The sequence below is a fragment of the Marmota flaviventris genome, chromosome 15 (genome assembly GCF_047511675.1).
Source record: "Marmota flaviventris isolate mMarFla1 chromosome 15, mMarFla1.hap1, whole genome shotgun sequence".
NCBI classification, from domain to species: Eukaryota; Metazoa; Chordata; class Mammalia; order Rodentia; family Sciuridae; genus Marmota; species Marmota flaviventris.
This window is the reverse complement of record NC_092512.1, coordinates 812164-827196: the sequence shown is the minus strand read 5'-3', so window position 1 is coordinate 827196 and position 15033 is coordinate 812164. Positions and strand designations below refer to the sequence as shown.

Sequence of the window (15033 nt, the reverse complement as noted above, 5' to 3'; positions counted from 1 at the left end):
CGCTGGTGCCCGGCTGGCCAGGCTCACTCTGCCCCACACCCCTGTACACGGCCATTAAAGCTTCCCACAAATCCTAGGCTAGTCAATGATCCCATGCTGCACTCCTATGATGTTAGCTGGGGGGCTCCCCATACCCCTGCACCTTGCTCCTTAAATCCTGCCACCCTGGCACCCACACTTACCCTGGGGCCCTTGGAAGGAGCTCCCAGATCAAGGCTGAGCAGCCATCTGGCTAAGGGGGTTGGTTGGAAGTCCCCCAGGTTCCCTTTACTTGGTGATGGGAGCAAGCAGCAGGCCCTCTGAGACTTGGAACAAGAAGAGCAAGAATCCTGAAGGAGACTGGAGCAAGCAGGCAGGGAGTCCTCCCTCCATGCCGAGCAGGGACTAGGGGCCAGGAAGGAAGGAACTCGAGGGCAGGAGGGCAGTAGAGGGAGGCGAACCTGCTGCCCCTGGCCAGGCAGGCAACTGAACCAAAGTCACTCATGTGAATTTAGTGTGACACAAAATACCACGCAGACAGAGAATACCTTTTTATAAGCTTCAGGACGGCTTCCCTGGCTCCCCATCTCAGGCTCCCACAAGGGGAGCAAGAGAAAGGAGAGGCTGATGAGAGCGAGCACATTCTGGGGTTGGCTTTTATTGGGGGATGCTGTTTTGTGGAACATTCTATCCAAAAGGGCAAGGGGTAGGATTACAAAGGAACAGGTGAGTGTAACTTGACCCCAGTGGATAACCCTACTCCTGGAGCCATGCCTCATTATCTGGAGTGGAGGTAAAGCCCAAGTTATTGCAGGGCACAATAGTTGTTCAGTATCTCTTGCTCAGGACTTAAGGGCATGTATTTCCAGAGCGGCTCCCGACAGCAACCAGAAGAAAGCTGGCTCCATCTTGGGAGGCTGAGGCAGGAAGATGGCAAACCCAATGGGCAGCTTAGCAAGACCCTGTCTCAAAATTAAAGGGCTGAGGGTGTAGTTCAGTGGTAGAGTGCCCCTGGGTTCAGGGGTTCAATGTCTGGTACTGCAAAAGGGGGAGAGAGCTTGTAAGAAGAGAGGGGAAAAAAGAGGGGAGGGGAGGGGAGAAGAGAGTGGGGAGGGGAGAAGAGCGGAGGAGGGAGGAGGGGAGGGGAGGAAAGGAGAGAAGAGCAGGAGGGGAGGGGAGAAAACTGCCTTACCCACCCAAACCTGGGCAGAGAGCAGTCAGGGAGAAAGCAGCCCCTCCCCCAAATGCCTAAGGTCTGGAAAGAAAAGACCCCCTTCACAGGGTCCATGGATCTGGGGTGGGGAATTCAGAAGTAGGGAGGGCTGAACTACCAGCTTCTGGGGCTGAGGTTGGATGGGGAAGCAGGAGAGGTGAGGAGAAAGGATGGATGGGGGTCAGATGGAATGCTTGAGGTAGCCTGTGGAGTGAGATGGGAAGGGTGTGAGCTGGGGGGTGCAGGCCTGGACAGGCTGAAAGAGGCATGAGAGGGCTGGGGTTGTGGCTCAGCGGTAGAGCACTCGCATGTGCGAGAACCTGGGTTCGATCCTCGGCACCACGTAAAAATATATGAATAAAATAAGGGTATTGTGTCCAACTACAACTAAAAAATAAATGTTTAAAAAAAAAGAAGAAGAAACATGAGAAACAGGGGCAGTGTGGGCAAGCTCAGAGTACTACCTAAGGGAAGCTGTAGAGGCCAGAGCTGAGATGGGAAGGCAGAAATAAGGCCCCCAAGTGAGGAGGGTCCTAGAACATTGGTGTTTGCCAATCAGTGAGTCAAAAGCAAGGAAAGAAGAAGCCACAGGGGTTGGGTTTAAACAGGGATCCTGCCAGCAACCAGTGGGGAACCCAGGTGCCAGGTGTGCTGAGGCTCTCCTGCTGGGATGCCCAGGCCACAGGAGCTATGGCCTTCTGCCCTCCTGGCTCCTAGTCCTCCTGAGACTTTCAGGGTTCCAACCAGACAGCTCAGGCTCTTGCTCAGCCTCTTGGAAGGGGACGAAATAAGTCGATCCAGAGAGCAACATTTGGAACCATCCTGGCTAGATGAGGCCCAGAAGCTCCTTCACCTCCCTGCCTACCTGGGTGAATAGCAGCCCTAATCCAAACCTGCAGGACAGTTTAAGAGTCACTGTACACAGCCGAGGGCAGGGTGGGTGGTGGTTCACAGTCCAAATTATAAAAGTGGGCATCCAAGGGAGCCAAGCAGAGCCTGTGAGCTCCAGGCCACACTGTCCTATCAACTTAGGGTCAGTGCGGGAAGGCTCAGCGAATAGGGAGCTGGCTCCCTCCTGGCTCGCGTGCCCAGGTGGACTGGCCTTGCAGGGCGGAACCAACCGTCTCTCTCCCCATATTGGAAGCTTCTTGGGGTAGGATCACAAGACCACCACCAGCCCTTTGAGGGGACACTGTGGGGATCTGGGCCGGGCAGTGTTTACACCTCTCTGAGCCCGAGTCCGTCTCCCATTGGTGCTGGGTGCTAGCGATCAGTCCCCTAGCACCGCAGGGGCAGAAAGATGGGCAGGAGCGGGGTGCAGCAGGGGCGGGGTGGATGCTGCGGTTTGGGTAGCGAGAGCACCCGGCAGGTGGGGGGAGGGGGAGATGAACAGCCGGGTTCAACCCTCACCCCTCTTACGCGGGGCGGAGCCACATTCCTCCTCGCAGCCTCGGGTGGACTGGGCGGAGCAAGATAGGCTTGGGGCGGGGCTGCAGGACTAGGGTCCTTTTCACTTTCCGTTTTGTTTTTCCAACAGCCACCGAAGTTGCGGGCAGGTAAAACCAGGGACTTCCTCGACCCTGGCTTTGGCCTGCGTCGGAACCGCCAGGCTCGCTGGGAACAGCGCCCAACCGGTTCCTCAAACAGGTTGTGCCACGTGGCCTTGACCCGTGACACCCCTGCAGCTCGCGCCGATTTGCCGACAATTCGACTCGCACTCTCGGAGCGAATGAGTCTTCTGGGCGGCTTCTCAGCCAGACAGCCCCGAGCGCTATGCAAACCCAGTCCGACTGGCCTCCGGTGACCGACGACATCCTGCGGCCTTCGCCTTTTGCGCATCCTGGGCTGCACACCCTCCATTGCGTGGCCCGCGTGCTGCTCTTCCCGACCTACTGGGCTCTGGACCAGTTGATTGGCTGCTGGGCACCAACAGCGCGCCCCAGCAGGCTGAGAGCAGCAGCTGGCGGCGGGGTGGCGCTGCTGCTGCTCCTGCTAGTTGGCCTACCGCTGGCGTTGCCTGGCTTGCTACTCTGGCTGCCGCTGCAGGCCTGTCGCCGCCCCTTCTGCTACCAGCCCCCTCCTCCGTGCTGGGTGCCGCCCACGCCCTGGCGCCCGTGCGCTGAGTTTGCGCGCTGCTTTGTCTTCCTCACTGCCAACCTGTGCCTGCTCCCCGACGGGCTGGCGCGCTTCAGCAATCTGCCACACAGCCAACAACGCGCAGAGGCCATTGGCGCTACGCTGTTAAACGGCCTACGGCCCTCGCTTTATGGAGCTACCGGATGCAGCCCACAAAGGCTTGGGGAGCCAGGCGGGACGCTGACGGCCCAGATGCCCGCGGGGCTGGACTTTGTGTGCCTGCAGGAGGTGTTCGATATTCGCGCAGCTCGACGCCTGGTGCGCTGCTTGGCTCCGAATCTGGGCCCGGTGCTGTATGACGTAGGCACACTTGGCCTACAGCCTGGGCCATACTTAAAACTGCTAGGCAGCGGGCTCCTGCTGGCTTCCCGCTACCCGCTTCTGCGTGCCAACTTCCGTTGCTTTCCCAATGCGCGTCGCGAGGACGCCTTTGCCTCCAAGGGTCTACTATCCGCTCAGGTATATTCCCACAGGCTGTGTGCTCTGGCCCTGGATGGGGTGAGCTGTTGGGCCGAATGGGCAATGAAAGCTGGTACTGTCGGTGGTGTTGCAGGTGCAACTGGGCATCCTGGACGGGCACCGCGTAGTGGGATTCCTGCATTGCACGCATTTACATGCACCCACTGGTGAGCCCTGTGGGAAGGATTGTTGGACGGTAGCCAGGCCCTCCTACGGCCCCTCTTTCGCAGCAGTCCTACCCTTATTTGCACCTCTCTTTCCCACTGCCCACTGTTTTTTGTTCACTGCCCCAGTAATGGCAACTCCCAAGAAGTGCCTGGGTGGGTGCAGAGACCCCAGTCTAGCGGGAACCAGGTGTCCAGGATGTGGATCCTCAACCTGGGCCGAATAGAAGGCGGCACACCTCTACCCCCACCCTCCACCCCTTCCGTAGAGGATGGGCTCTTGCGCTGCAAACAGCTGACGCTGCTACTGGACTGGGCAGAGCAGTTTGAGGCCGAGAGCCGCCAGAGTGGTGAGGCTGTGGCCTTTAGTGTGCTTCTGGGTGACCTAAATTTTGACAACTGCTCAAAAGGTGAGGAGCTTAGCTGGGGGAGGCGAGGCCAAAAGGCCCCGCCCCGCCCACTGAACGCTGGTCTTATGTGCAGACCACGCACAGGAGCAGGGGCACAAACTCTTTCGCTGTTTCCGGGATCCCTGCCGGCTGAGCACACGCCAGGATCAGCCTTGGGCCTTGGGTATGCGTCAGGGGGTTGGGGGGGGGAGGGGTGGCCCCTCCAGGGATTCATCAGCTAGGCACCTGCTGATTCAACCACCCCCACCCGCCCCCCACAGGAACCATCCTAAGCACCTCCACCCTCCACCAATCAGTAGCTAGCTCACCGGAGATGCTGCGGAGGTGAGTGGAGCGCTGGGAGCCAAGCACTGCTGGCTGCGCCTGGAGGAGCGCCCCAGCCTTGGTGACAACGCCCCTCCCCTAGGGCCCTAGAGCAGGAGAAAGGGCGCCACCTCTACCTGGCAGGCCCTCCCCGCGGAGGCCGTCGGGCTAACCCCTGGCTGGGCCGGCGTCTGGACTACATCACCTACCGGGAAATGCCTGGGAGTGTGCTGATTCCAGTAAGTGCCAGAGTTCAGGACTGCTGGGCTTGCTGGCACTGGAACCATCCCTCAACCTGGTTCCTGCCCCCAGGAAGTGGAACAGGTTATGTTTAGTACAGCCCTGGCGGGGCTCACAGACCACCTGACCGTGGGCCTGCAGCTCCGAGTTTCGGCGCTCTCCTGACACTGGCACAAGGACAAAGGATGCTGCCGGCAACACAGACCACAAGGCAGAGCACGAGTTTGGCCTGACAGCCGTGTCCCACAACTGGGCGATGTAAGGGATCTTTATTAGGGGGGCCTCACACAGCCTCTTGGGCCCTGCGGTACTCATAGACACTACCCCGCTCTGAGAAGGCAGGGGATTGTGGGGGCGAGCCCTGCGATGGGGCACGGTCCTCTGGGTTCCCGTAGCCACCACCTCCAGGGGTATGAAGGCAGAACACATCCTGTGGAGAGAGGCGGGTTCAGAACAGGCTTGACCCTTCCCAGCCCGAGCAGCATTCATCATCTTAACGTTTGGACCCCAGAGACCCGGCATATGACCCACTGCCCTTCGGGAACCAAATTAAACTCGCTATCTGGTTATTTCTGCACCTCTGTTCATTCTCCTTGGAATGGGGGAAAATAAGGGAAGTGGCGAACAGCACGGCTGCACCCCTTACCCCCGGGTACACTGACACCGACGTCTTCCCGCCAAGGTTCACAGTGCGGCCATCCTTTCGGATCAGCAGGTTTAGGCCCCTGGCGCCAGGCTCACCCCCTGCAGGGAAAGAGGAGCTGGATGGTCAGGGAGGAAAGGTAGAGAAGGAGCTGGAGAGTCAGGGGAAAACACGACTGGCGGGTGGAAGAGAGGCGGGGGAGCGCGAATGCAGCAGTGAGTAGGGAACAGACTGGTCTGGAGGGGTTGGGGAGCCGCCCACCCTGAAGGCCATATGGCTGGAAGGCCCGGCGTTCTGTGAGCACCGACAGCAGCGCCTCTTCGCGGAAGAGCAGCTCGCGGACCACGCCGTCGCCGCCCCGGAATCGGCCTCGGCCCCCAGAGCCCGGCCTCAGTTCAAAGCGGCGCAAGACGACCGGGTACCTACGCGTACGAAGGGCTCAGCTCAGCTGAACCCAAGCTCGGCCCCATCCTAGCTGCCTAGCCCCTGGCGCGCGTAGCTCACCGGCTCTCCAGTATCTCGGGGTCGGTGATGCGCGTGTTGGTCATGTGGCTGTGCACGCCGCTGCGTCCGTGCCAGCCGGGGCCCGCACCTGCGCCGCCCGCTACCGTCTCGTAGTACCCCATATGGGCATTGCCCAGGGTCACGTTGTTCATGCAGCCCTGGCAGGAGCAAGCCTTAACTGCACCTGGCTGGGGCGGGGATCCGCTTCCAGCAGGCCCTCGCCCTCCCAGAGTTCCCAGAAGCCCCCAGGGCCGCACCCACCCTGCCTATCACACCTGGGAGGCAGCGCAGGCCCCGAAGGCCGCCAGGATGACGTCCACCACACGCTGTGACGTGAGCACGTTGCCACCCACCACAGCTGCCTCTGAGGATGGGTCCAGGATGGAGCCTCTAGGAATCACCACCCGCACAGGTGCCAGGCAGCCCTGTGCATGGGCAAGCAGCTCTCAGGGGCAAATGGGGCTGGGTCCCTCTCTGATTCCAAGAGAAACATGCCCACCTCCCGGGCTCAGTCCATGTTGGGCTGACCTTGACCCCACACACACTCAGGGTGACCTCCAGCCTAAGGTTCACCTGCTGACCTCGCACTGGTAGGGACCGACCTCAGACTCCATGCCCCTGCGAACCTGGTTGAGTGGGATGTCACGGCCCACAAGACAGCGCAAGCAGTAGATGAGGGCCGACAGCGTTATGGCCCGCGGGGCATTGAGGTTGCCAAACACCTCCGGCCCAGTGCCACTGAAGTCAAATACAGCACTGCCCTGCCCAGGAAGGAGAAGGGTGAAGGCATCAGCAGCGGGGTGGCGCAGAAAGCTCCCTCCCTGTCTCCCAACTAGGTCTGACCTGACTCAGGTTGATCTGAACTCGGAGGTGTATAGGAGAGCCATCATCCATGTGGTCCTCCGCAGACACCTCAAGGGGTAGGCCCCGAGCCTGCCGGGAGGTTCCAAAGGCCCGCAGCATGTCACGCACTGCCAGCTCTGCATTTGCCTGGCAGGGAGAGGGTCCCATGGCAGCCATGCTACTTTCAGAGTGGCCCTGCTACCTTGGGCAGGCAGAGTGGGGCTCCCACCTCCCTGCCCCTAGACCCACCTGAATGTGGCCCATGTAGGCCTGCACAACATCCAAGCCATATTGCCCGATGAGCTCCCCCACCAACTGTATGCCCTTTTGGTTGGCTGCCACCTGGGCACGGAGATCCGACAGATTGTCATGCAGATTCCTAGTTCCACTACAACCAGAGATCTTGCTTGGTGCCCGTAAGGCCTCTGTCACCGCTAGATGGAATGGATGAGGTCACCACTGAGCTGCCCCCATCTCCTCAGCCACCTGGTGCCCTATTCCAGCCCCACTGCACCCCCACTGGGCACTGTTGGCCCTCCACTGAATCCCCACCTGTCCTGCTGACTCCCATTCCCTGAAGCACCAGCCTCCATCCTTTTATCCTTCTGATAGCCAGCGCCTAAGGGCAGCTTGGCCAGTGACCTCCCTGGAGCTGGAGATGCCTAGAAGGCATATTGGTCCCTTAGCAAACTCTCCTCCCTCCTTATCCCTCCTGCCTTCCCCAGCCCACTTCTACTATGTCTCCCAGGAGAAAAGCCACTTCCTTGGCATTCCTCCTCCTCGATATGCCCTTAGCCCTGCCAGCTCCCACTGACATCCCCAGCCAAGTGCCTCAAAAGAGCATCAGACTGCTGCCTGTGCTATCCCCCAACCTGCAGGTTTCTCAGATCTGGACAAGGTTCCCTCTCACTCCTGCAAGGGATGCAGATCTGACCCAGAACTCCTACACACTTCAGGAACACCCCTTCCCTTCTGAGTTACAGTCTCTGAGGCTCCCTGGCACTGATCCCCTACACTTACACTTACACTTGTTCCTCCATGATCCACACCTCCTACCCCAGCTACCCCTGACCAACGTCACCCTATATGTGTCTGTGACACCCAAAGTGGACCATGGCTCTGTTACCTCTACCCCTCCACCCTGCTCAACTCACCCACCCTCGTTCTGGGGTGCTACTCTGGACTCCCATGCCCCTGTAACCTCAGACCATGTGCTACCTTTCCCGCTGACCCTACCTTCCCTGTCTCTGTTCAGTGTAAGGCCTCCATCCTCCTTCATCCAAACTTGACCCCTCACTCCACCCAAATCCCATCCAATACCAGCCCTGAGTTCCCAAACATCCTTCACCCAAACCCAGTGTGGACTGCAGCAGCTACCTACCTGAAATAGGCCCTTCTTCCTTCTACACTCTACTCTTTGAGTGTCCTGGCCAACTTCCTACCCCCAAACCACCTCCAAGGAGTACTTCTTTGGCCACACAGAATTCATCTCACCTCTAATCATCTCTGGGGGATGATCTGCAACTGCACCACGGGGTCACCATTTGCCACTCCCCAGCCTCAGGGCAGACCTGGGCTGCTGGGCTGTATCCCAGGGTCCAGCCAGCTGGGTCACTGGCAGCAACCAGGTATCCCATCCTGCTGAACCCCCACCGCAGCCCCACTCCGGCTCACCCTCCTCCTGAAAGACGCCCCCCTGGACCAGCTTGAAGGACAGAAAGACGGCCCCCTCCTGTTGCAGTGCAGTGGAGTGCGGGGGCATGGAGCCTGGTGTAATACCCCCAATGTCTGCATGATGCCCTCGGCTGGCCACATAGAACACAGGCCGAGTCTGACCTGGCCAAAATACCTAGCGGGTAGAGAGTGACAGTCAGCTGTGTCAGCCACCTGTGGCCCCCACAAAGGTAGCCTGGCAGTGAACCTCACCGGTGTGATTACAGTCAGGTCTGGAAGATGGCTGCCCCCTGCGCTGGGGTGGTTGCTGAGTAGCACATCACCGGGGTGGAGATCAGACCCCAAGTGCTGGATCTAAAACCAGGAGACAGGTGCAGAATGGGGGTGGGGCAGGGACATGGGTCAGCGAGGGAGGCTAGAGAGGGGGCCCGCCGCACCTGGAACTGCACAGTCTCCTGCATGGCTCCCAGATGCACAGGAATGTGGGGGGCATTAGAGACCAGCCCCCCGTCAGGTCCAAAGAGGGCACAGGAGAAGTCCAGGCGTTCCTTGATGTTGGTGGAGATGGCAGTGCGCTGCAGGATGCGGCCCATCTGCTCTGGGGACACAGAGTGACCAGGTACCCGCTGGTTCTATCACCCACAGCATGGCTCCAGGAAAGGGAGAAGGAGGACCCATGGGGTCAAGGCCTTCAAACCCAAACCCAGGGCCCAGCAACTTTTCCCATGCCCTGAGGAAGACCAGGTGGCAGCACATCCACCGGGGCAGTACAGCCACAGTGTGTCTTGGTCTACGTGAAGGGCATCACCTTCCTCTTCAATTCCATGGAGCTCCCAGCAAGAGCCTGGGGCCTCCCCTTGACCTGTACAGCAGGGACCTGGTGCCCAGGCACAGACCCCCGCCCCCAGGCTCACAAAAGTCCCTGTCCTGACTCTGCACAGGTGAGCTTGCTGTGTTGGCCTCAGGATTCAGTTCCTAGATATCCTCAGATCCTGATAAGAGGAGAAGAGACTTGCCTGCCTGAGGACTGCTCCTGTAGCAGGTAGTGCCATCCCAGGGCCAAAGCCATACCCATCACCCCTTGACCCACAGGAAAACTGCTCTTCCCCTTGCTCATGTTTCCCCTTGGCACCCACCTGCTAGCCCACTACAAGTAGCAAGAGCCACCCCACTTGTACCCTACCCCTGGCCAGTACACAGAGCCCCCATGCCCTATACCAAGGTCAACCAAGCTTGTAGGGAGGACAGTGGCAGCCACTCACCAGCAATGCTCATGAAGCGATGTGAAAAGATAGACAGCTGGATGGGATCAAGCTTAGTGCCCACTGTGCTGGGGGCCTCAGCCCCCACAGAGATGCGGATGTCCCCTGACTTGGTCACCTCTGCCTGGCACCCGGGCTCCACAAGGATGGTGCTGGGGGCAGGGGGCACAAAGGGGCTGCAATGGCCAGGCCAGAGACCTCTCCCAAGCAGGGACCCACAGCCTCAGGCCAGGGGACACCCTGATTATGGGACCCCCCAAGTCCCTCAGGCCCCTGCAGCCATGGGCCTAAGAACCCTCACCAGGGGCCCTATAGTTCACCTCTCCAAGGTTCCACCCAGGCCAGGTCTCAGCCCACCTGTTGCTGTCAATGATGAGGCAGGGCCCCTGGAGCTGGTGCCCATAGCCCAGCTCCCCTAGCAGGTACACAGGGGTCTCCTGGTAACCCCCCTCGAAGTAGCACTGGGTCACCTGCAGAGAGTATGGGGTGAGCCAGGCTCCTAGGCCTCGCACATTCCCTGAGGCCCTCACAGGGTGTGACCTCCCCATCTGCACTTGTGCCTAGAGCCCATGGACAGAGGCAAACCAGCACACAGGCCACCAACCTTGTCCACCCGGGGAGGCCCAGTCTGGGCTTTGGGGGCGACCTCCAGCCGAAGACCACTGCGGCCAGTGCCCCTCACCCTCACGTCGTCCACCACCACAGGCCGCTCAGGGATGACGAAGCCAAACTCCCTCAGGTACCTGTACCACCCCCGCCCAAAAGAGTCATTAGGGCAAAGCAGGCCACCCACTGGGCTCCCAGGACGAGGGGCTCACATACCTTTCCACAAAGGCTGCCCCAAAGTCACCAGCACGGGGTGAGCGGGACGTAGCTGGGTGCTGGTGGGCAGACACCATCAGGGCACAGTCAGTTCCCTGGTAACGCAGATGCAGGAAGCTCTCCGTGCTGATCTGGGACCTAGAGCAGGCAGGCAGGACATTCACCCAGTGTCCCGGATGGTGCCTGTCCTGCTTTCTCAGGGACTCTCAGTCCAGGGGTCCTCCCTCACCGTGGCCCTAAAGGAGCCTGGGACCATTTGGGAAGTCGCCAGGTGGTAAACCCGCCAACAGGGTGGTGGGGATAACACAAGCCCTCTGCCCAGTGACCCAGGACCCCACCTGGGGAAGCCCTGGGCCTGCAGGGCATCCACACACTGCTCCTCCAGGAGGCTCAGTCTCTGGTCCAGCTGCATGAAGGTCTCTGGCGTGTAAGGCAGGGAGCAAGGCTCCTGGGCCTCATGCACCACGTCTGCCAGAGCCAGCCCCAGAGCTGACAGCAGCCCACTGTGCCTGTGGGACAGGGTGGCAAGTGGTGAGGGGGCTCCTCCCAAAGCTGCCTCCCCCAACTCAGGACACAGGGCCACCTGCACATCCACACCCAGACCCACCTGTGAATATGCACAGTGTCCATGCCCAGGGCCCGGGCAATGGCACAAGCATGCTGCCCACCAGCTCCCCCGAAGCAGGCCAGCACATGGGCTGAGGGGTCATGACCTCGTGCCTGAGGATCCAGAAGGGTCAGTGGCTTCTCCTAGGCCACCTGTCGAGCCCCTACCTCTCATCCCTGCTGGGCTGACTGATCAAGAAGTTAGGGGCAGGGGGCAGGGCTGGAGGGCAAGACAGGCAGAGTGGGCAGAGATGGGCATACCTGTGTGAGCGCACGGATGGGCCGGCACATGGCCTCATTGGCCACACGCACGAATCCCATGGCCACCTCCTCCAGGCTCAGTGGGGAGGCCGGGCAGGACCCGCTGGTCAGGAAGCTGTTCACCTCAGTGGCCACAGCCTCCAGGGCCTTGCGGGAGGCTTCAGGGGACAGTGGCTGGTCCTCTCCCGGCCCAAAAATGCAGGGGAAGGAGGCAGGCAGCAGGCGACCCAGGACCAGATTAGCATCCGTCACTGTCACGGGGCCCCCTGGGAGGTGGGCATGTTGTAGGGGTTGGAGACTAGAGGCAGGGGACCAGGAGTGGGCAGCAGGGACGAGGCGGAAAGACTGAATGGGCCTGGGACAGCATGAAGAGGCAAGGTCTGGAAGGGCACAGACTCACATACTGGCACTTACCTTTGCGGTAGCAGGCGGGGCCTGGGTGGGCACCTGCTGACTCGGGCCCAACTACGAAGAGGCCAGACCTGGGGAGATGGAGGACTGGGATTGGAGGTGGGAAAGGAAGAAGGGCTGAAGGTCTGGGCTGGAAGGGTGGGAACTGACCTGAAGAAGAGGCGGGAGCCCCCACCAGCTGCCACTGTGTTGATGTCCAGCTGTGGGGCCTGGAGGGTGACACCAGCTGTGCTGGCCTCAAACACGTGCTCAAATTCCCCAGCATAGCGGCTCACATCTGTGGATGTGCCTGGTGGGAAATGGGGTGCTGGGAGTCACCCAAAGACCAGCTTGCCAGGATTTGCCCAGCCTGGCAGCTAAGCCTCCCCCAGATGCCCCCTTCAGCCTTCATACCTCCCATGTCAAAGCCAATGATAGGCTGGTGACCCTCTAGCTGATAGGTTGTGGCCGAGTAACCCACCACACCGCCGGCGGGACCAGAGAGCACAGCGCGGGAGCCGCTGAAGGCGTCCATGGGCGCCAGGCCACCATCGGAGCGCATGAAGAGCACCTGCACGTCCTGTGAAGCGGGCAGGTGGGCAGCAAGGACTGGGCAGGCCCAGAGCTGAAGCCAGGAGCAGGCAGTGGAGGGGCCTTACCTTAAGCTGGCCCTGGAAGCCACGGCGGAAGCTCTGCACGTAGCGCTGGATGGCAGGAGTGAGGTAGGCGTCGGCGCAGGCTGTGTGTCCCCGGGGAACAATGCGGACCATGGGCATGGCCTCCGAGGACAGGGACACGTGCGTGAAGCCCAGCTCCCGGGCCAGTGTGCCCACCTGCTGCTCATGTTGGGCCCATCTACAACAAGAACCCAGGGGCTCTACACTGTCCTCGCAGGCCCTGTGCCTCTCACTGAGGCCCACAGCCCTCCACCCTCGGCTCATGACCTCGCTCACGTGTAGGAATGCATGAGAACCACGGCCAGGCTGCGGATGCCCCGGGACAGGAGCCCCTCCAGTTTCCCACGCAGGGACCCCAGGTCCACAGGCTGCTGCACCTCCAGCAGGTCTCCTGTGCGGCCTGCAGAGGCCCATTGCCCCCATCAGAGGCTGCCAGGATCTGCCCTCCCCCGGGCCCCACAGCTGTGAGTGGCACTGGACCTTTGACAGGCGACCCGGCGCCTGGTTCTCCGCGGTAAAGCACCACACGTTCCTCCACCTCCAGCACCTCCTCATACAGCATCTCTGGCATGGGCACAGCCTGGGGGTTGGCAGAGACTCAGAGGAGACCCAGGCCTGAGGGTTCTTGTGGGTCCAGCGTGGGTGAAGCGGTGCAGGCCAGGGGATGTGTCCCAACGAGTCAGTAAACAGGCCCCAGAGGCAGAGAGTCAGCCTGGCCCAGCAAGGCTCACCTTGGGGTGGCTCACTGCCTTCAGGCGTCTGAGTGGAATATGGTCAACTGGCCCATCCCCAAAGGGCAGCTCTGAACCTTCAACCTGAACAGGACTTGCTTGGGCTGTCAGGGTCCAGGACAGGTCACAGAAGCAACAGGAAAAGAGCACTATGTCCCTACTCTGAGGCAGAGTACCCTTCTGGCAGAACCCAAAACTACCTCTCTGCCTATCAGCTGCTGGACTTGGCCCTCCACTGATCCTCCCACCAATTGTACTCCCCACAAGGCAACAGCAACTTATTGAGACAGATTCAAGGAAGCTATACCACATAGCACCCAGCTGGGTGCTCACCAGATCAAAGAGGTCCACGCGGGCCTGGGTGCCAATGTGCAGCAGGTCTCGGAAGCCACGTGTCACCAGCAGGGCCACCCGTTCCCCCCGTCGTTCTAATAGTGCATTGGTGGCCACTGTGGTACCCATGCGGATGCTGGCAATACGACTGGTGTCCAGTGGCCGGTCCCGGGGCAATAGCACGCCCCCCTCCTGAGAACCACAGGGTCAGAGTCAGGCTTCTTGTGGTGGGGTCCCTCCCCACCCCACCTCTTCTCCCAGGGCCCACCTCCTCCAGGATGCGGCGGATGCCCTCCGTTGGTGCGTCTGCATAGTTGGCAGGGTCCTCAGAGAGCAGTTTCAGGACCCGCACATGCCCTCCTGGGCACTGGGCAAAGACATCTGTAAAGGTGCCCCCGCGGTCAATGGCAAAGTGGAAGCGCCCCTCGGGGCTCCCCATGATGGTGCGGCTGGAGTCCAGCAGTCGCTCTTCAGATGGTAACCCTGGGAGAACTGGACAGAGGTAGCCATCAGCAGGGAGGCCTGGGAGTCATGCATGGGTGAGGCTCTGAATGGAAAGAGGGAGTAGATTCCAAGTCCAGAAGGAGCCCTGGGGACATGACCCACTACACGACTCTGGGCAGAGTCAGAGCTACAGGCCCCAGCTCACAGGGCAGCCTGAGCTGAGCCCTAACCTGGCAGTGCCTGGGGGCCAGCCCACTGCCCCCATTGCCAGGGTCTCGATGCCCTGATTGCCGAAGAAACCCAGGGTCTGGAGCCGAGATGGAGGTAGCAGGGAAGGCATTCTGGAGCCCTTGGCTTTTGGCATGAGAGGCAGCAGGGCTGGGGTAGACAGGTGAGAGGAACCTTCTGGCCACCGGACCAGGCACCACCCGTGCAATATCAGGACCGGGCCAAGGCCCAGAAGATGAGAAGTGGAGCGGAGCCCTGACAGGGGAGGAAGCAAGGCGGCCTCAGAGAAGGTTGAGGACCCCCCGTGAAGAGCCCACCTGGCTAGTCGGCTCCGAGTCGCCCCGCGATCTTCTCCAGTTGTGCGCCCCGCCCGCCCTGCCCCCACCTCGGGGCGGGGTCTGCGGAGACCGTCCCTGAGCCGCCCTCCCCCGCCCGGCGCACGACGAGGCCTGGCCCGCCCCTTGCGGTGGCTTCAGGCCTGTCGGGTCCACAGCGCCTCCTTCCTTCCCCGAGTAACCCCTGGGACTGCAGGGTGGAGTGGCCAATTGCGGCCGGGGGCGGACCCGGCGCTGCGATTCAAGGTCACCTGCGCTCTGCTGATCGCCAGACTCCCACGCAGGCCTTGGGCTCGCGAAATGTGGACGCCCACGGCACCCACTCCCAGGTATCTCGGAGCAAGGGAATCCGGTTGCCCCAGAGAATCAATAACCC

General features: G+C 60.8%; 2 protein-coding genes across 5 annotated transcripts; one reads left to right on the top strand and one right to left on the bottom strand.

Annotated features, from left to right (window-relative positions):
- The first annotated feature begins 2689 nt into the window (after window positions 1-2689).
- Window positions 2690-5473, top strand: LOC114105047 (sphingomyelin phosphodiesterase 5). Of its 4 annotated transcripts, XM_027951386.3 has the most exons (7): window positions 2693-3787; window positions 3882-3954; window positions 4221-4361; window positions 4435-4524; window positions 4622-4685; window positions 4768-4903; window positions 4977-5473. In XM_027951386.3, the coding sequence occupies exons 1-7, from the start codon at window positions 2966-2968 to the stop codon at window positions 5067-5069; spliced, it is 1419 nt and encodes a 472-aa protein (XP_027807187.3). In that variant the 5' UTR covers window positions 2693-2965; the 3' UTR covers window positions 5070-5473. The 4 variants fall into 4 exon arrangements, with proteins under 4 accessions (XP_034491282.2, XP_034491288.2, XP_027807187.3 ...); XM_034635397.2 differs by having other exon boundaries at window positions 2691-3954; window positions 4081-4361; XM_027951383.3 differs by having other exon boundaries at window positions 4768-5473.
- Oplah (5-oxoprolinase, ATP-hydrolysing) lies at window positions 5128-14737 on the bottom strand. The gene is made up of 27 exons (XM_027951372.3): window positions 14640-14737; window positions 13919-14142; window positions 13651-13842; window positions 13067-13166; window positions 12863-12986; window positions 12569-12764; window positions 12324-12489; window positions 12081-12219; window positions 11934-12001; window positions 11520-11785; window positions 11260-11372; window positions 10991-11161; window positions 10653-10790; window positions 10435-10573; window positions 10188-10300; window positions 9831-9982; window positions 9006-9166; window positions 8821-8922; window positions 8569-8743; window positions 7144-7328; window positions 6895-7041; window positions 6678-6812; window positions 6327-6476; window positions 6052-6209; window positions 5809-5969; window positions 5551-5648; window positions 5128-5334 (listed from the first exon to the last, which is right to left on the bottom strand). The coding sequence occupies exons 2-27, from the start codon at window positions 14087-14089 to the stop codon at window positions 5188-5190; spliced, it is 3867 nt and encodes a 1288-aa protein (XP_027807173.3). The 5' UTR covers window positions 14090-14142; window positions 14640-14737; the 3' UTR covers window positions 5128-5187.
- Window positions 14738-15033: the final 296 nt, after the last annotated feature.